Source organism: Zingiber officinale, chromosome 5B (assembly GCF_018446385.1).
Source record: "Zingiber officinale cultivar Zhangliang chromosome 5B, Zo_v1.1, whole genome shotgun sequence".
Taxonomy (NCBI): Eukaryota; Viridiplantae; Streptophyta; class Magnoliopsida; order Zingiberales; family Zingiberaceae; genus Zingiber; species Zingiber officinale.
Genome location: NC_055995.1, coordinates 99,368,344 through 99,391,463, shown reverse-complemented (window position 1 = coordinate 99,391,463; position 23,120 = coordinate 99,368,344). Strand labels below are relative to the sequence as shown.

The 23,120-nt window shown below is 45.5% G+C and overlaps 2 protein-coding genes across 2 annotated transcripts; one reads left to right on the top strand and one right to left on the bottom strand.

Moving 5' to 3' along the window:
• Positions 1 to 310: 310 nt before the first annotated feature.
• LOC121985159 (xyloglucan galactosyltransferase KATAMARI1 homolog) lies at positions 311 to 2,903 on the top strand. Its single transcript, XM_042538456.1, has 2 exons — positions 311 to 468; positions 601 to 2,903. The coding sequence occupies exon 2, from the start codon at positions 904 to 906 to the stop codon at positions 2,677 to 2,679; it is 1,776 nt and encodes a 591-aa protein (XP_042394390.1). The 5' UTR covers positions 311 to 468; positions 601 to 903; the 3' UTR covers positions 2,680 to 2,903.
• A 2,072-nt stretch (positions 2,904 to 4,975) lies between these two features.
• Positions 4,976 to 6,834, bottom strand: LOC121985160 (noroxomaritidine synthase-like). The gene has a single exon (XM_042538457.1). It carries the CDS (start codon positions 6,778 to 6,780, stop codon positions 5,215 to 5,217), a length of 1,566 nt encoding a protein of 521 aa, XP_042394391.1. The 5' UTR covers positions 6,781 to 6,834; the 3' UTR covers positions 4,976 to 5,214.
• Positions 6,835 to 23,120: the final 16,286 nt, after the last annotated feature.

The following is a 23,120-nucleotide window of genomic DNA, read 5'->3' as shown; positions in this document are numbered from 1 at the left end:
AATTTAGATGCATTCTAATTGAAAATATTGAATTAATTAAATATTATTTTTAAAAATAATATCTAAATTTATATCTATTTTATTTTATAATATCATGATATTTATTTTCATTTCCCTGCTGAGGAGTGAACTAAATACCATCTTTTATATTATAGTAATAATTATTTTTGTTCGTGACAGAAATGGCGCGCGAACGCTTCGATCGCCGACTAGCCGCACCATACCACGTGATTCTGCGCCTCATCTCACTCCAATAATTGCCAAAATTGACCGGCTTCCGAGCTGCTTTTCGACTATGCGACAACACAAACGGTTTCGAGTGTTGCGGTCCAGTGCACCGACTCGTTTTGAGCCTAATTCCAATTTCCACACGCGGCGGTCGCACGCAACCGGCCACCGACGGAGGGCGCCATCAGCACCACCGTGAAATCGGCGGAGGAGAAGCTGGGCTCGGCCCATAAATGGCAGGTCTGGGTGATCATTTTAGTCGTGCTCCTTCTACTTTGCGAAGGAGAACTTCCTCCTCCGGCGTGAGTTTCCCTTAAATTCCGCCACAATTTCCTCATCGATTATGTCGATTCTCTGGCTTCTGGTTTTCAGGCGTCAAGATCCGTTTTTTGTTCCGTCTTTCTATAGAGAACAAAAATCATCTTCTTTGCGTGCTCCGGTTCGAAGTTTGTACTCTGATGCATAGAGATGGAATTTTGGGCATTTTGTGATCTTGTTCCGTGTCACATTTCGAAGTGGTTGTTGTTTGAGTGGTGCTGAAGTAATTAGGGTTTCTTTCTTCGTCTAGAGTCTGGAACCATGTCCAAGTTTTGATCTGGTGGATGTGGTGTTGGAATCCCTGAATAAGGTCGGAAACGCTCAGTAGTGGCTGCCGGCGTCATCCATCAGAGGTAGATGGAGAAGGCGAGTGGTAAACCTCTGCAGCCGTGTGTGTGCTTCCTCGCCAGCCTCTGCGTCTTCTTCTGGGCTTTCATCTTCTATTTCCATTTCCAAGTGCTCAGTAGCAGCAGTAGCACCTCCAACCCGGCCCAGCAATCCTTTTCCTTATTCTCAATTTCGATCAATCCCCGACAACGACAAGAAATTGCAACAGACAGCACCCTACCTGGTGAATTACTTGCTCCCCGTTCATCTCAATTGGGGCCTCCGCTGCTGCCCGAACCCAAGCCATCGATCCACCGTCGAGGATGGCCCAAATCGAAGCCATCGGCCAGCCCTTCAGTGCCGCCGAAGCCCTTCTTCCCCTTCACGGACGCTCTGAAGATGCTCGACAACAAGAGCGACCCCTGCGGTGGGCGGTACATCTACGTCCACGACCTCCCTCCGCGGTTCAATGATGACATGATCAGGGACTGTAGAAAACTGAGCCTTTGGACGAACATGTGCAAGTTCACCACCAATGCTGGCCTCGGGCCGCCCCTGGAAAACACCGAGGGGGTCTTCTCCGACACCGGGTGGTATGCAACAAACCAATTCGCCGTCGACGTCGTCTTCAACAACCGGATGAAAAGGTACGAGTGCTTGACCAATGACTCATCAATCGCGGCCGCCATCTTTGTGCCGTTCTATGCTGGCTTCGACATCTCGCGCTACCTTTGGGGCTACAACACCTCGGTGAGAGACGCTGCGTCACTCGATTTGGTCGACTGGCTCATGAAGCGGCCGGAGTGGAGCGTGATGGGTGGGAGAGACCATTTCTTGGTGGCAGGGAGGATTACTTGGGACTTCAGGAGGCTGACGGATTTGGACTCAGATTGGGGAAGCAAGCTCTTGTTCTTGCCGGCCGCCAAGAACATGTCTATGCTGGTGGTGGAGTCGAGTCCATGGAACTCCAATGATTTCGCAATCCCTTATCCCACCTATTTCCACCCTGCAAATGATGCTGATGTCTTTGCCTGGCAGGACCGTATGAGGAAGCTGAAGAGGAAGCATCTATTCTCCTTTGCAGGAGCTCCTCGCCCTGGCAGCTCCAAGTCAATTAGAGGCCAGATCATAGAGCAGTGCAAGAATTCCAAGGTTTGCAAGTTGCTGGAGTGTGACTTGGGAGAGAGCAAGTGCCATTCCCCCGGCACCATAATGCAAATGTTCCAGAGCTCTTTGTTCTGCTTGCAACCGCAGGGTGACTCATATACAAGGAGATCAGCTTTTGATTCGATCTTGGCAGGTTGCATACCAGTGTTCTTTCATCCTGGATCGGCATATGTCCAATACACTTGGCATCTTCCGCGAAACTTCTCCACCTACTCGGTGTTCATTCCTGAGGATGATATCAGAAAGAGAAATGTCAGTATTGAAGAAAGACTGAAGCAAATTCATCCTGATGTTGTTAAGGTGATGAGGGAGCAGGTCATAGGTCTCATACCCAGGGTCATTTATGCAGATCCTCGGTCTAAACTGGAGACGCTGAACGATGCCTTCGATGTGGCAGTGCAAGCAATGATCGACAAAGTTATGAAGTTAAGAAGGGACATAATAGACAAAACCGAAGATAAAGACTTCATCGAGGAAAATAGTTGGAAGTATGCTCTGTTGGAAGGACAGAGGAGAATTCGGGCACACGAATGGGATCCTTTCTTCTCTAAGTCCAAAGATACCAATGCTGTTTCTAATAGTTCGTCTGCTGAAGCTGCTAAGAATTCTTGGAAGATCGAACAAAGGGATCAATCTTGATCTAAATGCAATGTTCAGTTGGATTAAACACTCCAACTTAAAATTAGTGACTTATGCAATGAGATTAGCTGATTCTGAGGCTACTTGGCACCACATCATGTTAATTTTAAGGAGCTTGTAAGTCTTGACTACCCTTTCTTCCACAGATATAGAAGGTAGCAGGAGTTCTATCTTTGTTATGTTAATACTTTTTTGTTTCAATGGTACATTTTCTTTCTTGTTTAGCATGTTTTACAAAGATATAATAGTGATGGTTTTCTTGCTATGATATACACTCTCAGACTTTATCTGAGGGTTTAGCACAAATTGCAATGCCCTTTCGGCTACTTATGTATTTGCAGCTAGGTGTGCTTTATAGGCTAACAAAGTTGAGGTTGACATGGAAATGGTGAACACTTCAGGTGGCTCCAGCACATTCATAAATCTGTCGATCTAGAATCAAGTCATTGTCAATCATTGAGAAAAGAAACTAACAAAGTTGTATGCTTTTTGAATGTTAATATAACATATTATCCATTAAATCTCTGTTCCAGTAATGTTGAATGACTGGATTGTCTGCTTAATGGCATCATGATCGATGATCCAAACGCATACACTAGACTCTGGAAAAGGTGAAAGAATTGGTGAAGTTAATTGGTAGAAGACGAGGAGGATGAAGTTGATTTTGTGTATATTCTGCATGCATAAATGAATCTAGGGTGACCGTCATAGTACAAAATGTTATTATGTAACATGCTGTTGAGTTTTTCTACAGTTGTAGCCTTGTCACTTGATCCTGTCCGAGTGATGAGTAAATGGATGCTGGGAACGTGTCGCTCTCTGCTGTCTACGGCTGATGATGTGGATATCCGTCGCTACCTGCAAAGAAGCCGGGCCGAGAGGAGTTTCCCGACGATGACCCTCCGACGCTCAAGTCAGGCAGTGTGTAGGAAGAAGAAACAAACAGTGGTTTTAGAAAAAGAAGCAGAAGAAGAAAATAGAAGAAGAAAAAATCTCTCCCTGGCATCGAAACCTGGGGTCCTTATATAGGACCCCTGGGTAGGCGTGGGCGCATTTCTCGAGGCGCACACGTGTCTCCCCCCATTCCTCAGAATGGGCCTGTCAGAAAAGCCTGTCTGACACCATACCGCAACAATTCGAGCATGTCTCTGATGGGGCAGTGGACACTTCCACCGTACGATACTCTGTCGGCTTCGGCCGTCGACCATGCTGTCTTTCTCGATCCTTCTTGTCTTCTAACGCTCGTCTGTTCTTGGTATGTGGATCGGCCGAGCGGCCTATCCACTCAGCTCAGAGCTTCTCGGGGGAAGCTCGCTCGTGTGCTCGGATGAGGGTGCCATATCGGCCTATGGCTCGGCCGAGCGGCTTATCCACTCGGCACCTGCGGTCTTTTGAGCATCGGAAACCCGTCCATGGTCGAGTTATCTTCCATCCGACCCGGGAAGCTCCTGGCCGAATGCCCGGGATACTCCGCTCGGCCCTGCATCCTTCCGTTCGGCGCGACCTTAGGGTTGACCTCCACGTGTCTTTGACCCTCCGCCAATGAGGATCTCCCGTCTTTACCACCGGATCACCACTTAAACCGGCGGTCAAAGACAATAACTTTGATCACCAATAATTGACGAGGGTTTATAAAAATATTAATAATTTGATGATGTCCAGAAATGTAGAAATAGATATTTATCAGCCTGTCACATTCTTTTTTATTCATCAACTTTTATATGTTTTGTATGTGTATAGAAAATTAGATTGATAGCTAAATGTTATCCAACCAATTCTTGGATACATACATTTGTGGCGGATAGGCGTGCTTTGATAGAAGTGATTAAAGCCAAATGACCTCAAATGTACTATAATGGTCTTTTATTTTGTTGCATTAGTTCTAGAGGGAATTACAGTAGATTTTTTTTTAGAATTCCAAGAGATTAAAAAGCTATGCACTTAAATAAGAATCTATTTAATGGAGGTAGTGGTTCTTTGATTTATGGTTCAGAGAAACTTTAAGTATGCAGTCAACTAGTTAGAGGATAAAATCATGCTTGAAATGCCAAATGAAGACCATAATTAGATTTCTTGAGATAGTATGTAAGTTAGGAGGGCGGTCCACCTTTCCTAGTGGCCCATGAATGCTATGGGTTGCTTAATCTACATTGCCTTTTCCTCTGATGTGAATAATTAGACGCTGAGCTGTGGATTAATGGATCCTTTGCATTTTAATGACCCTAGAGAACGATAGCACATTTGGCAGTTGGTACTTTACTTGTGTGGTTGTCCGTCCAAACGAACATTAGCTTGATACAATGGCCTGTCTGTCACCTACAGGGTGATGCCTAATGACAACTAAAAAAAACACTAGCTTGATCCAAATTAAACACTGCTCGTTACAACTTTTTTCCAGTTATTTCATTAGTGAGATTACTTTGCAAGCTAAAACCTCCTGCAATTATTTATTTCTTAATCCACATATTTAATTATTAACCAGAGTGATAATTGGTAAAGATGAGCGCAGCTCCTAATCCGGTCGGCCGGAGCGTTTCATGCCGATGAACATCTCCTCTTAATCCTGGCCTTGAATCCATTCTTCATGTGAAGGATTATCGAAAGCTTCGGCTCCACTACGTGCCCTTCCACCGCCTCCACCTGGAAATTGTAGAGCATGGCCGCCGCCGCCACCTTCATCTGAGTGAAGGCCACCTCCTTCCCCAGGCATGTCCGCGGCCCCGAGTTGAAGGACATGAACTTATACGAAGGCTCATGCCGCAGCCTCCCTTTCTCCGAGATCCACCGCTCCGGCCGGAACTCGCAGCAGTCCTTCCCCCACACCCCCTCCATCCGACCGATCGAGAACAGAGACACCAGCACTCTGGTGCCCCGCTCCACTCTCTGCCCGCTCGGGAGCGTTTCAGGTAGCACCGCTGCCTTGTGCTCGAATGGAACCGGCGGGAGCAGCCTCAGCGCCTCGCATAGGGCGGCGTGGAGGTACACCATCTTCCCCAGCCCCTCTGCCTCGAAAAGAACCGTGGCGGAGCTCGATCGATCCTTTTCTGGAGATATGGTCTTTAGTTCCTCCAGTATTTTGGCTTCCGCCGTGGGATTCTTGGACAGCAACCAGAAGAACCATGACAGAGCTGCACCGGTGGTGTCCCTTCCGGCGAGCATAAAGTTCATGGCCGTGTCGCGGAGGAACTTGTGGTGGAATGCTGCTCCTTCTTGGTCGTCGTCGTTCATGTAAGACGAGAGTAGGTCGGTGTTAGTTTTGTCGTGGTAGGAGTTCTTCTTCCTCTTCTCCGCCACGCATTTGGATATGAAACCATCGATTTCCTTCCAAGCCGCCGCCATCCGCCTCTCCGCTGCGCCGACGCGGAACCACCTCATACACTTCCACCACGCCGGCGGCACGGTATGGCGGAGCAGCAACGTCGCCATGGCGTCGTCCATGGCCCGCGCGAAGGGGACAGTAGGGAAGTCGATGGAGAGGCAGCAGAGGTCAACGCCGAAGACCAAGTAGGAGGTCATGTCGAAAGTGAGCCGGAGAAACACGTCCTGCAAGTCCACCGCCTCGTCCCGCCGCGCGAGCTCGTCAAGGAGCGGTAGCAGCCCCTTCTCAACCTTATTGTGGCTGGCGGCGAAGACGAAGGACCGGAAGCTCGGACCCATGAACAAGCCGTGCGCCTTCGCTCGCTGCCGCTTCCACATCTCGCCGTCCGCGTTGAATATTCCGTCGCCGAAGATGTCAAAGATCTCGGCGAACTCGTTGCCCTTGGGGTAATTGGAGAAGTTGGCGTTGAAGACGTGCTGCAGGTTCGCAGGGTCGCAGGTAAGGACGGAGTCCATGCCCATGAACCAGGGCCCCCGGAACGAGAAGGTGCACCCGGTCTCCCGGAGGATCTCGGTGGTCCAATCGTGCAGTCCGTTGAGGTTGGCCAGAAGGCTGGGCAACATCCCGGCGACGGGCCAATTCATCGGCACGGCAGTCGGATTTTTGAAAAAGAGGCGGAGGTAACAATAGAAGAGGGCGAGGCAGAAAAAGGAGACGAGGAACTCAGGCCAAAGTTGCAAGAGAGACATGGAGAAGCAACTAGTGCCATTGGCAGCCACCATTGTTTGGAGGAGGAAACTTGATCTCGATCAGTGGTAGGATATCTCTTTTCTTAAGGAAACGTATTAATCATGCCAATATATTTATATATAAATAATTTTAGAGAGAGATAAAAAAAATATCATGAAACGAAGGTTAAGGTGGCCCCGAGTTGGATCAAAGTTTAGGATATTGACTGACGTGATTGTTAAAGTTAAAGAGGGATCAATTTTTGAAGTCACCATAGTCGATCGTCAAGGGTGAAAGTTCGTCCGATCGAATCATGGGTCGATCGGATATTGATTTCTTCAATATTATTGAATAACTCAAGATGAGTCAATACTCTCTAGAGTCAAGATTTCTTTGCCACTTTAAGATAGTACGATTAACTAGTATAGTTGAGTAGTCTAGCTGATCAGAACTATAGTCCGATCGGATAGAGTGGACACTCGGTTCGATTGAACTCTTTGGCTAGACAAATAGGCCAAGTGAAGGACGAGTTCCTGACAACACTCTATTAGTCCGATCGACTCATCCTTATGAGCAATTGTTGATTGAGTCATAGGAGGAACTCGATCAACTTGGCATGCCACCAATATTGTGGGTTCCTTAATTCAACAACCTTATTGTAAGGTCTCACGAGTGCTATTAAAAAGTTTATTTACGAAAACTTTCAAAGGTCACATGACCTCTAATTAGAGATCAAAAGATAAAATTTTCTACAAATTTTAGGAATTTTTCTAAATTTTAAATGAACTTGTATGACACGTTACAAGGAGGTTAGAGCTATGAAGTTAGATGGAAGCATATTGATCTCGTCAGGAAGCTGCGTCGGACGGAGGCCGGTTGAGCTATACTCGGCGCTGATGAAGAGTCGCTGCGGATGGATCGGTCGCACGGGCGAATGACGAGGGTGACGACTGGGACGATGATGCAAGCGCTCTGCACCCACTCAGACGATCACACGAGGCGTTAGCGACCCAAAACCAGGGAAAAAGTCCCCGGGTCAGGTCTTCCAACGCTCAAGTCAAGTACTTTTTCCCCAGAAGAATAATGACCCGTATGTTCCGCTTGGTATTCTGCTCTATAAGTCCCGACCTGTGCTTCCATAACCGCTTACCTGAGAGTCGAGCCCTGCAAATCCTAACCTCGTATCCGGTATGTCCTGACCTGAATGAATCCTGGGTTGCATTTCCCGGCCTGCATTTTCATAATCACTTACCTGGTAGGCACGAGCGATGTAACCCCTGACCTGTTCGTATTCCATATGTTCTGGCCTGTCTATCTTCAGGGCTGTATTTCTCGACCTGCGTTCTTCAGAACGCGTTCTTCAAAAGTATTTCACCGAGCTATGCCGACCTGCACCTACCTCACCCGATCTGTGGTGCTTTTGACATTCTGGCCTCCATTTCATGACCTGTTCAGATTCGCAAGTATCCTACCGTGTGGTATCCTGTACCTCCTGACCTGATCCTTCCGCTTTCTGCGTCTTGCCTTGTACGACCTGCCCTATTCATCCCGACCCGTAAGACTTTACCTGTACGTCTTATTCTGTGTTTCCTGATTCGACCGCCCTGAACCGTATGCCCCGTTCGGTGCTTCTATAACCACTTACCCGCTAGTCCTGAGCCTTGTAAATGCTGACTTGCGTATCCCGACCGACGTATCCCGACCTGCGTATCCCGACCTGTGTATCCTGACCGATGTATGCTGCATCTGAACGTCTTATGTTTCCCAAACAGTGAATCTTGGCCTGCAGGCATCCGGGTCTGTACGTTCAGACTGGAATTTCCCAAACTGTGAAGCCTGACCTATATGTTGTACCTGTACATCTTACGTTTCCCAACCTGTGAATCTTGGCCCGCAAGCATCCGGGTCTGTATTTCCCGACCTGCATTTCAGCAACCGATTATCCATGAGGCATTAGCCCTGTAAATCCTCACATAGGGGTACTCCCCTCGCGCTCTTTGTAGGCTCCATTTCCCTTGACCTCAGGCTGCCACATCATCCTGCCCTTTGACCGCCACGTCCCCTTGACCGCCACGCCCTCTTGACTTCTGACTGCCACATTCTCTTGACTCCTGACCCGCCCCCTCCTTTTGACTTCTGACCACCACATCCTCTTGACTCCTGACCGCCCCTCCTCTTGACTTCTGACCGCTCTCTCTCTTTCCAGGGCCCCACCATCATGCACTGTATCACAAGCCTCCCCCGCAAGTCTAGTCGAAGGAGGCCCCAAGTCCGACTGACTAGACCTAACCCAAGCTCTTTGTTCTTCCACCTCTCTGTACTAAATGCGGCACATTCCTCTATGCCTCGCCTGTTGGGGGTCCTTACCCACTTAATTGCTCCATTAGCCTAGGGAATTATATCTCCTTAATTATAGTATCATTAATTCCCCCCATCCCACTCCTTTAAAAGACGCCAGATTAGCACTCCTTGGTTATAGCCCCCTTCTGCCAACACTATGAGTTCGTCTTCTTCTAACGAGGCTGATCAGTCACACCTTCACTTTTGGTTAAATCAGCTTACTCAACAACTTGTTCCAAAAGAAGCAGAACTGACTGAGATGATTCAAGACAGGGATCTTCAAATAACGTTTTGTTAGGATATTGAAGCTCTCTTGTTATCAGCCAAATCCCGGGTCAGGGCTGAAGTAGCCCTGAAATGGAAGGCTTACTCAGACCTGGAACGTCAAAAACATTTCCGAATTTATCTTAGAAAATAAGCATGCTGATTTGATATCTCTTCTCCAGGAGGAAATCCATATCTAGGATGACACTATCGCCCAACAACAGAACTTCATTAATCTTCTCAAGGCGGAATTAGAAAAAGTCCGGGCTTCTTCTTGACCCCCCCCCCCCCAATTTGGAAGAAACCCTGAACGGAGGAATGACCCTTCTACCAGCACTGCCTGCCCAACCCTCATAGATATCAAATATTTCCTATGTTGCTTATGAGAGAAATAACATGTATGAAATTTGTGATATATAATTTCTGTTGGTGCAACATCCCTCAGGTCAAGGTTGACCTGGTTGACCAAGCTGAGTCTTGGTTTGAGTTTAGATGTTTGACAATAAGAAATTGATTGAAGAAGAGTCAAGTAGGTCAAGGTTGACCGGATACTTGACTGGGAAGTCCTAACTGGGATGTTAGGTAGAATGGAAGTCCTGGTGAGTGAAGCCAGGCAGAAGAAAAGTCTTGGTGAGTGAAGCCAGGTGAAAGCCCTAGTGAGTGAAGCTAGGCAGATGGAAAACCCTAGTGAGTGAAGCTAGGTGAAAGTCCTGGTGAGTGAAGCCAGGTGAAAGCCCTAGTGAGTGAAGCTAGGCAGATGGAAAACCCTAGTGAGTGAAGCTAGGTGAAAGTCCTGGTGAGTGAAGCCAGGCAAGGGAAAATCCAGATGGATCAAGGATGATCGGACATCTGGTGTTGGGAAGTCCAAGTAGGTCAAATGATTGACTGGATACTTGGCACGAGGAAATACAGATAGGTCAAAGGGATTGACCAGACATCTGATGGAAGTCCAAGTAGGTCAAGGGAGTGACCAGATACTTGGCATGAATAGAAAAGTCCAAGTGGGTCAAAGGGATTGACCAGACACTTGGTGGGAAGTCCTAGCAGGTCAAAGGAGTGACCAGATGCTAGGCATGATGTACCAACGGGTCAAGGTTGACCGGATGTTGGTTTGAGAGGCTTGGGACTTGGTTTTGGGCAAAAACCAAGTGCTGGATCGATCAATGGATCGATCCAGGAGATGGATCGATCAGTGGATCGATCCAGGCCTTTCCTAAGTGAACAGAGAGCCTCTGGATCGATCCAGATGTCCCAATCGATCAGTGGATCGATTGGGACGCAGCTGCTTCGCGCGATAAGCGCTGGATCGATCCATGGATCGATCCAGGCGTTTTTCCCAGAGCACAGAGGCGCTCTGGATCGATCCGTGGATCGATCCAAAGCCTCCCCGATCGATTGGGAACATTTGAATCGATCGGGATCCGACCGTTAGCGTCGATAAAGGCCGCAGGCGCACGATTCCTTCGGTATCTCTTCACCGATTCACTCCAGATCTCTCGCCAGCTCCTCCACAGCACTCACAAAGCTCAGATCGCCAGTTCTTGAAGGATCTTGGAAGTTCTCCAAGTCAAGAGGCGGATCAAAGCCAAGAAGAGAAGCTAGGGTTAGGGTTTACACTCATTGTAAGCTTGTAAGCTTGTATTTCTTGTATCCTTTCCCTCTCTTCTTGTATTGAGTCTTGTAGGGCTTCTCCGCCCTTGGTAGTTACCATAAAGGAGAGTTTTATTAGTGGAGGGTGTGTGCGTTGGTGTGGATCCTTGGATTAGTCACCTCTTGTGAGGTGGATACCAAGTAAACCAACCGTGTTAGCGTTGTGTGATTATTTGTATATTTTTCGCTGCCATATCTTTGAAGAAACAAGCAACGCCGAGCACCGAGCGAACGCGACGAGCTATTCACCCCCCCTCTAGCTACTTTTGGTCCTAACAATTTCAAGAATTGGGTCCTAATGTTATGAATGAATATTCCTAACAGTGTATGAGTCATGAACAAACTTGTTTGAAGATTTGTATTGAAACTAACACCCAAGACCCTGCAGAGGATTACTTGCTTATAAGATGCATAAAAGAAAAGGCTGGGAGAGACTGACCAGTAGGGTGTTGAGGGGCATGAGGGCAGGGCTCACTTATAACTCGCACTAGGGCAAGAGTTTGGAACACCGACCTGGAAGGTCGTTGAGTGTGAGGGCATAGCTTACTTATAACTTGCATTGGGGTGAGAGTCTGGAACACCGACCTGGAAGGTCGTTGAGCGTGAGCGCATAGCTCACTTATAACTTGCACTGGGGCGAGAGTCTGGAACACCGACCGGGAAGGTCGTTGGGCGTGAGGGCATAGCTCACTTATAACTTGCACTGGGGCGAGAGTCTGGAACACTGACCTGGAAGGTCGTTGAGCATGAGGGCATAACTCACTTATAACTCGCACTGGGGCGAGAGTTTGAAACACCGACCGGGAAGGCCGTTGGTGTTAGAGTGTATACTAAAAGCCTAGTTTTTTGTAAACATTTATTTGTTGAAATAAAAGAATCACATTGGTCAATATCTGTATTTATTTGTTAAATGTAATTGTTCAATTAATTTATATAGTAGACAACATGGAGTGTGGAGTCACACTCAGAAGATCATGTTGTCGGTTCTCTATAAATTATAAACAAGTTGCTCACGACTAAAATGGAAAGGAACAAACCATCAGAATAGTCGTAGTGTAATTAAGTATTAGTTTATCTTGACTAATAAATTACACTGATACACTTTAAATGTGTTTCAAGAAAAAAATCTAAGGGTGAAGACTTAGAAAAAATATTTCTAAAAAATTACTTTAAGCTGAGATTTCTAGTTTCAGGAAAAAGTGTTAACTTAGGAAAGAGTTTTAACTTAGGAAAAAATGATTTTTGAAAATTTTTTCTAAGTTAAAAAAAATTATTTTTGAGAAAAAAAAGTTTAGGTCTTTGCAAAAAAATTATTTTAAAAAAAATCCTAACATAAGGTTTTATGAGTAAGAATTTTAGGTAAAAGTATTTTTCTAAGCATAAAAATATTTTGAAAAAAAATGTTTGAAAAACTTTGAAAGCATTAAGTAATTCTAATTTTAATACTTTGATAGAAAGTTAATTAAACATTTATTTCAATATTTTGGCTTCCAGGTCGTGGCGAGGCACTAGACCTTCTTGGTTATTGGAGCAACAACCACTTCCTCAGACAAAGCCTCATAGAAAAATTCATTGTTTAATTTTCTCACTGAAAAGCGCTAATTTTAATTTTAAAGCTTAGACTAAGCAAGATTTAGGAACCCAATAAAGGTTCCAGCCTACTGGATTGATTAAAAATTTCTTAGGGACATATTTTCTAGAGATATTCTTAATTTATCCCGGGTGATATCTGTTAGGATCTCTTCGTACGGCTAGAGAGGGGGTGTGAATAGCCGACCCCAATCTTTCGCGTTTCTTCCTACGATTAGGTTAGTTGCAGCGGAAATACAAGGAAGAAACTAAGAAGAAGAAAGCAAACCTCAAACGCAAGGATGTAACGAGGTTCGGAGATGAACTCCTACTCCTCGGCGTGTCCGTGAGGTGGACGAGCCCTATCAATCCGTCGGTGGATGAGCCCCCGGAAAACCGGCTAATACAATATACTCCTTGTGGGTGGAGAAACCTCGCCACAAACGTTTGCAACAGCAGACTAGAATACAAGGAATACAAGTAGAAAGACAAGAACAATGTATAAACACTAACTCGCCTTCTCGTCGACTGCCTGTGAAGCAACAACTTCTCGGACAACAGCAGCAGCTGACCGTCGACTGGAAGCTCACACGAAGCTTACTGGGGAGAGCTCAACAAAGCTCAGATCGCAAGCAGCAGCAAGCTAGAAGCAGGAAGAAGTAGAAGAAGTTGTCGCGCAGCAGCAGCCCTCGACCCCTTTATACCTGCGAAGAAGACAGCGAAGAAACTAGCCGTTGCGTCGCAACGGCTAGAACCCTGATCGGTCTGCAGACCGATCAGCCTTGGCGCATGAAGCTTCTGTTTGTCACCTGATCGGTCCCCAGACCGATCAGGTGTCGCGATCGAAGCCCTGATCGGTCTGTGGACCGATCAGGCAACATCCTGATCGGTCTGCAGACCAATCAGGGAAGAAGCCTATGCTTCTGTTCCGTCCCTGATCGGTCCATGGACCGATCAGGAAACCTCCTGATCGGTCCACAGACCGATCAGGGAACCTCCTGATCGGTCTACGGACCGATCAGGCTTCTTTCTCCGCTGCCACTGATCTCCTTCTGATCGGTCTCCAGACCGATCAGATAACCATCAGTAGCATACTGATCGGTCACTGATCGGTCACCAGACCGATCAGATGAGCCATGTATCATTGGATCGGTCTGCAGCCCGATCCAAACTTTTCAGCCCTAAACCTAAGGCTCCCACACCAACATCCGGTCAACCTTGACCTGTTGGTACATCATGCCTAGCATCCGGTCACTCCCTTGACCTGCTAGCACTCCCCGCTAAGTGTCCGGTCAATCCCTTTGACCCACTTAGACTTTTCAACACCAGAAGTCCGATCATCCCTGATCTATCTGGATTTTCCCTTGCCTGGTTTCACTCACCAGGACTTTCCTGTTGGGATCCTTCGTACTCGGCTAGAGAGGGGGGTGTGAATAGCCGCCCCAAATTTTTCTCGTTTCTTCCTACGATTAGGTTAGCGCAGCGGAAATACAAAGTAGAAAGAAAACAGGAGAAGAAAAACAAACCGATGTAACGAGGTTCGGAGATGAACTCCTACTCCTCGGCGTGTCCGTAAGGTGGACGAAGCCTACCAATCCGTCGGTGGATGAGTCCCCGGAGAACCGGCTAAATATGAGCTCCTTATGGGTGGAGAAACCTCGCCACAACTACTTCTTGCAACAGCAAGATAAGGAGTACAAATACAAGAGAAACAAGAAGTAAATACACAGCAAATGTAAACAACCCTTGCCTTCTTGTCGACTGTTGAAGAAGCAACAGCTTCTCAGACGCCAACCACAGCAGCAGATCAGCCGAAGGAAGAAGCTCACGCGAAGCTTTCGAAGAAGAGCTCAACAAAGCTCAAGCACCAGAACAGCAGCTCTGTAGCAGAAGAGAAGTGGAAGAAGCGAGCCCTGATCGGTCTTTGGACCGATCAGGCCATAGGTGGATCGGTCAGTGGACCGATCCCTCCTATGCCTTCGCCATTCTGTTTGTCACTGATCGGTCCCGGACCGATCAGGTGTCCCACGGTGAGATCGGTGATCACCAATCGGTGAAGAAGCCTATGCTTAGTCGATCGGTCCACGGACCGATCGAGAACCTCTGATCGGTCTACGGACCGATCAGCTTCTTCTCCGCCGCCATCGTCTCCTTCGATCGGTCTCGGACCGATCGAGATAACCATCGATAGCATCTTGATCGGTCACCGATCGGTCACCGACCGTCGGATGAGCCATATCATTGGATCGATGCGGCCGATCCAAACTTTTCACCCTAAACCTAAGGCTCCCACACCAACATCCGGTCAACCTTGACTGTTGGTACATCATGCCTAGCATCCGGTCACTCCCTTGACTGCTAGCACTCCCGCTAAGTGTCAGGTCAATCCCTTTGACCCACTTAGACTTTTCAACACCGTAGTCCGATCATCCCCGATCCATCGGATTTTCCCTTGCCTGGTTTCACTCACCGGGACTTTCCAACCGCCTAACATCCGGTTAGGACTTTCCCACCCTAACATCCCGATTAGGACTTCCTAGTTTCACTCACCGGGACTTTCCACACCGCCTAACATCCAGTTAGGACTTTCTCACCGCCTGCTTCACTCACGGGACTTTCCCTTGCTCGGCTTCACTCACGGGACTTTCCGCCTAACATCCCGATTAGGACTTTCCACCGGCTTCACTTACGGGACTTTCCAACTGCCTAACATCCAGTTAGGACTTTCCCGATGCCAAGTCTCCATACTTGGACTTTTCGGCCAAGTCTTCATACTTGGACTTTTCGCGTGCCAAGCTCCTGCTTGGACTTTTCGTGCCAAGTCTCCATACTTGGACTTTTCCAGTGCCAAGCTCCCTGCTTGGACTTTTCCGTGCCAAGTCTCCATACTTGGACTTTTCCAGTGCCAAGCTCCCTGCTTGGACTTTTCCGTGCCAAGTCTCCATACTTGGACTTTTCCCGAATCAGGTCAACCAGGTCAACCTTGACCTACGGTTGCACCAATAATCTCCCAAACATCTATTCTTGTCCCACATCAAGAATAGAACTCTCTCACGAGTGTCAAACATCAACATGCAACACAACTAGGTCAACCTTGACCTAAGGTTGCACCGACAATCTTCCCAGGTCAAACATCAAAATACAACTCGAGTCACGTCAACTTGAGTCGGGTCAACCAGGTCAACCTTGACCTAAGGTTGCACCAACATTTCCAACTGCCTAACATCCCAGTTAGGACTTTCCCACTGCCTAACATCCCAGTTAGGACTTTCCCACTGCCTGGTTTCACTCACCAGGACTTTCCACACTGCCTAACATCCCAGTTAGGACTTTCTCACTACCTGGCTTCACTCACCAGGACTTTCCAACTGCCTAACATCCCAGTTAGGACTTTCCCTCGTGCCAAGCTCCCTGCTTGGACTTTTCCAGTACCAAGTCTCCATACTTGGACTTTTCGCGTGCCAAGCTCCCTGCTTGGACTTTTCCAGTGCCAAGTCTCCATACTTGGACTTTTCTAGTGCCAAGCTCCCTGCTTGGACTTTTCCGTTGCCAAGTCTCCATACTTGGACTTTTTCCCGAATCAGGTCAACCAGGTCAACCTTGACCTACGGTTGCACCAATAATCTCCCAAACATCTATTCTTGTCCCATATCAAGAATACAACTTCTCTTCTCGTCAAACATCGTCAAACATAACTCGTCAAACATCAAAACATAACTCGAGTCAAGTCAACTCGAGTCTGGTCAACCAGGTCAACCTTGACCTAAGATTGCACCAACAATCTCCCCCTTTTTGATGTTTGACAAAATCCAAAATCAAGTTAAGTTAACCCGATAACCTAACTTAGGTTTTCCAACCATCTTCCAATGTCTAATGTTCTTTTCTTGAACATTCTCTGGACATTCTCCCCTTAGGTTAACCTGATAACCTAACTTGGGTTCTCCAATAATTCTCCCCCTTTTTGACACACATCAAAAAGAATTCCAACGTTCTTCCTCGAACATTCCTTGACATTCTTCCCCTAGCTTAGGTTAACCCGATAACCTAACTTGGGTTCTCCAATAATTCTCCAATGAACACTCTCCCCTTTTTGACACACATCAAAAAGAAAAAGGAGAGTATCAAGATCAAGAGTTTCTTCCTAATGAAAGTCTCATACCTTTCATTGAAACTCTTAATTTCCCCCTTGATACTAAACTCAACAATCAACTTAGTGATAATCCCATATCACTCAAGTCTTTAAGAGTAAAAACTCCCCCTAAAAGTCAACTCCCCCTTGACAATTAGATAAAACTCCCCTAAAGGTCAACTCCCCTTGACCATTGCACCAACAATGTCTTGGAGAGTTTCAAACCTTTAAAAACCACAAACCCAATCCCAAAAACTGAAATTTCAGACACCTACTGAAAATCCGGTCACCTGACCGATCAGGATCCCATTGGATCGGTCCCCAGATCGATCCACATTCACTGGGATCGGACTGCCTCACTGCCTCTTACTGGATCGGTCTCCGGACCGATCCACACCTCCCTGGATCGGTCCAGTGACCGATCCACTCCTTTCTGGATCGGTCCAGTGACCGATCTAAGCTCCCTTATCAGAATTCCTGAATTTCCTTTACCCGAAATTCAGAAACCCATAAACAATTCCAAAAAAATTTTAAAAATTATGAAACTTTGAGGATACACTCCTCATAACATATACAATCATGGAAAAATAGTTTTCTATGAAAATAACTTCCATTTTTCAATCTTGATACAAAGTTCAAAAACTTTGAAATAGTTCAAGTTTTAACTCAACTTTGTATCACAATGTTCAATGATGAATGCTATCACTAGGAAAGCTTCATCAAGGTTTTTCAAAACAATTTTGAAATGATTTCAAACCCTTTAATTTGGGACCACAATCTTAGGGCTATATGTACATGACTTGTACACAAGCTTTCCCTATGATCCCCCATTTCTTGAGTTAGGCTCATCTAGGTACAAGAACTATGCACCTTGATCCTAATTCATGATCCTAATATCTCACACACATCTAAGGTGTACCAAACACATCCATGACAATTTTGATGTGAGATATGGGTTTAGGTATCTTAGACTAAGGTCTCATGCATTTTCTAAACACAAATTTGATCTCAATATCAAAATGTGTTTTTCATCCTTAAATCAATTCAATTGATTATTAATGCAAGAGATGATGACATGGCATAAAATGGTATCATAAATGAAAACATGTGCCAATGTCATGATGTCATGGCATAAAGTTTGAAACTTAAATAAACATGACATAAAAACTAGCCTAAGCATTATCATGACATTTCAAATGATAATGAAACTAAACATGATGTCATGACATGTGAGGGCAAACAATCATGGCAAGATTTAGCATAAATAAATATACCTAGATTACCTATCTAAGTATCCTTAACCACTTGGCTAACTTCAAATTTAATCCTAGATTGCCCCAAAATGCCAAAATCCTAATTTTGACACTTCTTGAACTCTAGATTAATTCATACCACTTAAAGATCAAATTTTTCCTCAAAACTTAGCATGTTTCATTTTTCCTCGAGAGTTCTCTAGATTTTCCCAAATTGTGCCAATTGAGATTAAAAATAAAATTTCCAATCTTTAGGCACATTTAACTCTTCAAAGGAGTAAATGATAATTCCATTTCATTTTCAAAAGTTCTCAAAACCTTGAAAATGCTCCTTGAGTGTCAATTTCCTCAAAGTTGGGTTAACTACCCTTCTAATCGGAGTTGACACTCTCTAACCCATCTATGGGGTAGAGAAGATGCTCCTAGGAACCCAATACCTATTAGAGCTCATTGGGTTCACTAAATATTCACTAGGGATAACTTCCCTAGCAACCCTCCTAATGACCCTCTTAGGCTTTAAAGCCTTGGTCATTTGGGTCTCATCAAGGTCAACTATAGGGGTGACTCCCCTTGTGACCTTGGTAATGGTCTTCCTAGCCCTAGGTTTTGTTCCATAATCGAATGAAACATTATGATAAGTGGGCTTGACCAATTGGGACTTAGGTTTGTGACCCAAACCTTTCTTGTCCTTGGACTTGGGTTTTTGACCCCTAGACCCTAGAGTCAAATCCTTAAGAGCCTTTTCTAGAGAGTCAAGTCTTGACCTCAAGACTTGATTTTCTTTCTCTAATACCTCAAGTTTTGATTTATCATTTTTCTTTGAGGTATTCCTAGGCATGTGTCTAGATGATTTGGGATTTCTATCTAGATTTTCCTTAGCCTTAGATGAGTTAATTCTAGGGTTAGCATTTCTAGAATTGTTCTTATTTAGGCTAACATGCTTGGCTCCTAAGCACATGTATCGATTTCTAGTGTTAACATGCTTATCATTATTGACAATGGCAATAAGACTACTAGCATGCATCCTACTAGAATTGCAAGAATGAGCTTTAAATGTTACCTTAGGGTTTGCCTTAGCTCCCCCTTTACATGTGTTTGGCCTCTTGTCCTTGTGAGGTTGCCTCCCCCTTGGACATTGACTCCTATAGTGTCCCCGTTGCTTGCATTGGAAGCACACCACGTGCTTCTTGCTCTTGCATGTCGGGACTCCGGCTTCCTTGACCTTTGGTGCCGGTGGAGTCTTTCTAACCCTCTTTGGACACTTACTCTTGTAGTGCCCAAACTTCCTACACTCAAAACACATTATGTGTAGTTTGCTTGAAATCACAGTGTTTGAGTTACCTAGGGTTGTGGATGTAGATGAGCTTTCTTCTTCATCCCTTCCGGAGGTAGATGCCTCTTCTTGCTCCGATCTTGAACAAGAGCTCTCCTCCTCTTCTTCCTTGGATGTTGAGTAGCCCTCAACTCCCAATTCGCTTCCTCCATGATGTGAGCTACTTGGCTCACTAGGCTCCTCTTCATGGAATTTTGCCAAATTGTTCCACAATTCCTTGGCGTTGTTGTACCTATCTATCTTGCACAAAACATTATTAGGTAAAGAAAATTCAATAATTTTTGTTACCTCGTCATTGATTTCGGATTGTCGGATTTGCTCTTTCGTCCACTCCTTCTTCTTGATAGGTTTTCCTTCCTCATCCATCGGAGGGGAAAACCCTTCTTGTACACAAAACCAATTTAACATATTAGTCCTAAGAAAATACATCATCCTTACCTTCCAATATGTGAAGTTGTCGTGAGACTCGTAGAAGGGTTGAATCGTGACATCTTCTCCATAGAGATCCATCTCTAGCCCGTGCTCCCCCGGGTGTTGATCCGTCGAAGAGCGGCCTCGCTCTGATACCACTTGTTAGGATCTCTTCGTACGGCTAGAGAGGGGGTGTGAATAGCCGACCCCAATCTTTCGCGTTTCTTCCTACGATTAGGTTAGTTGCAGCAGAAATACAAGGAAGAAACTAAGAAGAAGAAAGCAAACCTCAAACGCAAGGATGTAACGAGGTTCGGAGATGAACTCCTACTCCTCGGCGTGTCCGTGAGGTGGACGAGCCCTATCAATCCGTCGGTGGATGAGCCCCCGGAAAACCGGCTAATACAATATACTCCTTGTGGGTGGAGAGACCTCGCCACAAACGTTTGCAACAGCAGACTAGAATACAAGGAATACAAGTAGAAAGACAAGAACAATGTATAAACACTAACTCGCCTTCTCGGACAACAGCAGCAGCTGACCGTCGACTGGAAGCTCACACGAAGCTTACTGGGGAGAGCTCAACAAAGCTCAGATCGCAAGCAGCAGCAAGCTAGAAGCAGGAAGAAGTAGAAGAAGTTGTCGCGCAGCAGCAGCCCTCGACCCCTTTATACCTGCGAAGAAGACAGCGAAGAAACTAGCCGTTGCGTCGCAACGGCTAGAACCCTGATCGGTCTGTGGACCGATCAGGCCCTGTGCTGATCGGTCCCCAGACCGATCAGTCAGTGCACAGAAACATTCTGTGCGTACTCTGATCGGTCTGTGGACCGATCAGGACAATACAAAGTTTGGTCTTTCGAGACTCAATCGGGCTTAATTCTACCGACACAACCTACGGTCTACTAGTTTGCATATATAAAACAAGTAGATTTTAGAATGATGATCTAAGTTTAAAATGTTTGATGGGATGCATTCGGATGAGCTATGTATCATTAATTCATAGGAATCATAGTTTGATGAATCATGGGAAAAGTTTATGTACCAGTTATGTGTTAGTATCAGTCCTAAGAGCCAATTATGAGATGATTGATAAGTGTCATATTGTATCATATTTTATTAGTAAAACATAATGTTCATCGTTATTATATTTCCCTTCACTCTGTTTCACTTGACTAAGTCTAATAACATCCAGATAGGACTTTCCCACCGCCTAACATCCCAGTTAGGACTTTCTACCTGGTTTCACTCACCAGACTTTCCACACCGCCTAACATCCCAGTTAGGACTTTCTCCTCGCTTCACTCACCAGGACTTTCCAACTGCCTAACATCCCAGTTAGGACTTTCCCTCGTGCCAAGCTCCCTGCTTGGACTTTTCCAGTACCAAGTCTCCATACTTGGACTTTTCGCGTGCCAAGCTCCCTGCTTGGACTTTTCCAGTGCCAAGTCTCCATACTTGGACTTTTCTAGTGCCAAGCTCCCTGCTTGGACTTTTCCGTTGCCAAGTCTCCATACTTGGACTTTTTCCCGAATCAGGTCAACCAGGTCAACCTTGACCTACGGTTGCACCAATAATCTCCCAAACATCTATTCTTGTCCCATATCAAGAATACAACTTCTCTTCTCGTCAAACATCGTCAAACATAACTCGTCAAACATCAAAACACAACTCGAGTCAAGTCAACTCGAGTCTGGTCAACCAGGTCAACCTTGACCTAAGATTGCACCAACAATATCTATAATACCAATTTAAATTTTTAAAATTTCTAGAATTAGATGAGCATGCATAGTTTTTCAAATTATCTACTTGAATTTTCAGATCTTTATTTTCTGATTTCAATTTCTTATTTTCTAATTTTGATTTATCTAATTCTTCTAACGGGCAGGATCTAGCTAAAATTATTTTTAAATTTTTTATTTCTTTTTCTAATTTACAGCAGTCTTTAGTTAATAACTTAACAAACTTAAAAAGTTTGTCGGGAGGAAGAGAACGTACCTGACTTACCTTGTCGAGTTTGTTGTCCGTGTCTCCCCCTGAACTACTGCTTTCTTATGACGAAGCTCCCCCTTCATCAATGTTCATCTTGGAAGAGCTTGAATCGCAGTCGTCGTCTTGATGACTCGCCATCAGTGCGAGTCCGGAGAATGCCTCGACTTCCGATTCGGACGATGTATCGTCCCACGTCGCCTTTAGGGTCTTTCGCTTTTGGATAGACTTCTTACCCTTCTGCTTGTCCTTGTTCTTCAGCTTGGGGCAATTGTCCTTGACGTGCCCTTCTTCGTCGCAGTGGTAGCAGCGGATTGTCCTTTTCTTCTTCCCCTGCGGATGGTTAGTAGATCTGGATTTACAAAGTTTCTTAAATCTTCTTACCATCATAACCATTTCCTCGTCGTCGAGAGAAGATTCCGACTCAGGTTCATCTCTCGAGGCTTTGAGGGCGACATTGTTCTTGGGCTCCTTCGTACCTGCACATCTTGATTCGTGCACTTCAAAAGTCGAGAAAAATTCTTCTAATGAAATTTTTTCTAAATCTTTTGAAATGTAAAAGGCATCTACTAGTGATGCTCATTTCGAATTTCTTGGAAACGAATTTAACGCGTACCTGAGCGAATCTCGATTACTTACCTTTTCTCTGAGATTCGTGAGTCCGGTGATTATTTCTTTTATTCTGGAGTGCAGATGTGCAACTATCTCGTCTTCCCCAAGTCGCAGGCTGGTGAGCTGATTGCGAAGCAGATCTCATCTAGCGAGCTTGGCTTCGGACATACCTTCGTGCAACTCAAGGAACTTCTCCCAAAGTTCCTTTGCCGAGTCGTAGCGCCCGATCCTATTGACTTCTTGAGGTGAAAGAACGCTTAGCAGATGGTATTCTGCTTTGTCGTTCGCCACGAATTCAGGCTGCTCCTTTTTTGTCCATTGACATTTTTCCTTACCTTATGGAGTTATATAGCCAGATTCCATTGTTAAGGTTAATTCAAAGTCTGTAGTAAAAAATACTTGCATCAGATTCTTCCAGGAGGTGAAATCCCCTTCGTATTTCGGCGGGTGGATGCTTGGTCCGACCATCTCGTTGCTTCGTTCGGCGGTTAGTCCTCCTGAAGCGCCTCGACTCTGATACCACTTATAGGACCGTTGCGGCCGGCTAGAAAGGGGGGGGTTGGATAGCCTAAAAAAAAACAAAGACCCTTCCCGACTTTTCAAACTAACACTTGTAAAATAATTAAATTAGTAGTAAATAAAAAGCAGAAAGAAGAGGCTCACAACTTGACTTGGTTACAACCAAGGAGGTTGTTAATATAAGGAATGAACGTGCACTAAAATATCTCCTTCAGGCGGAGAAGCCTCTTACAGCAGTGAAAGCACAAAAGACAGAAGCTAAACTAGAACAGAAGCGCACAAGTGTTTGGAAAGTAAATTTCTGAGTTGATTCAAAGCTTCTGGACC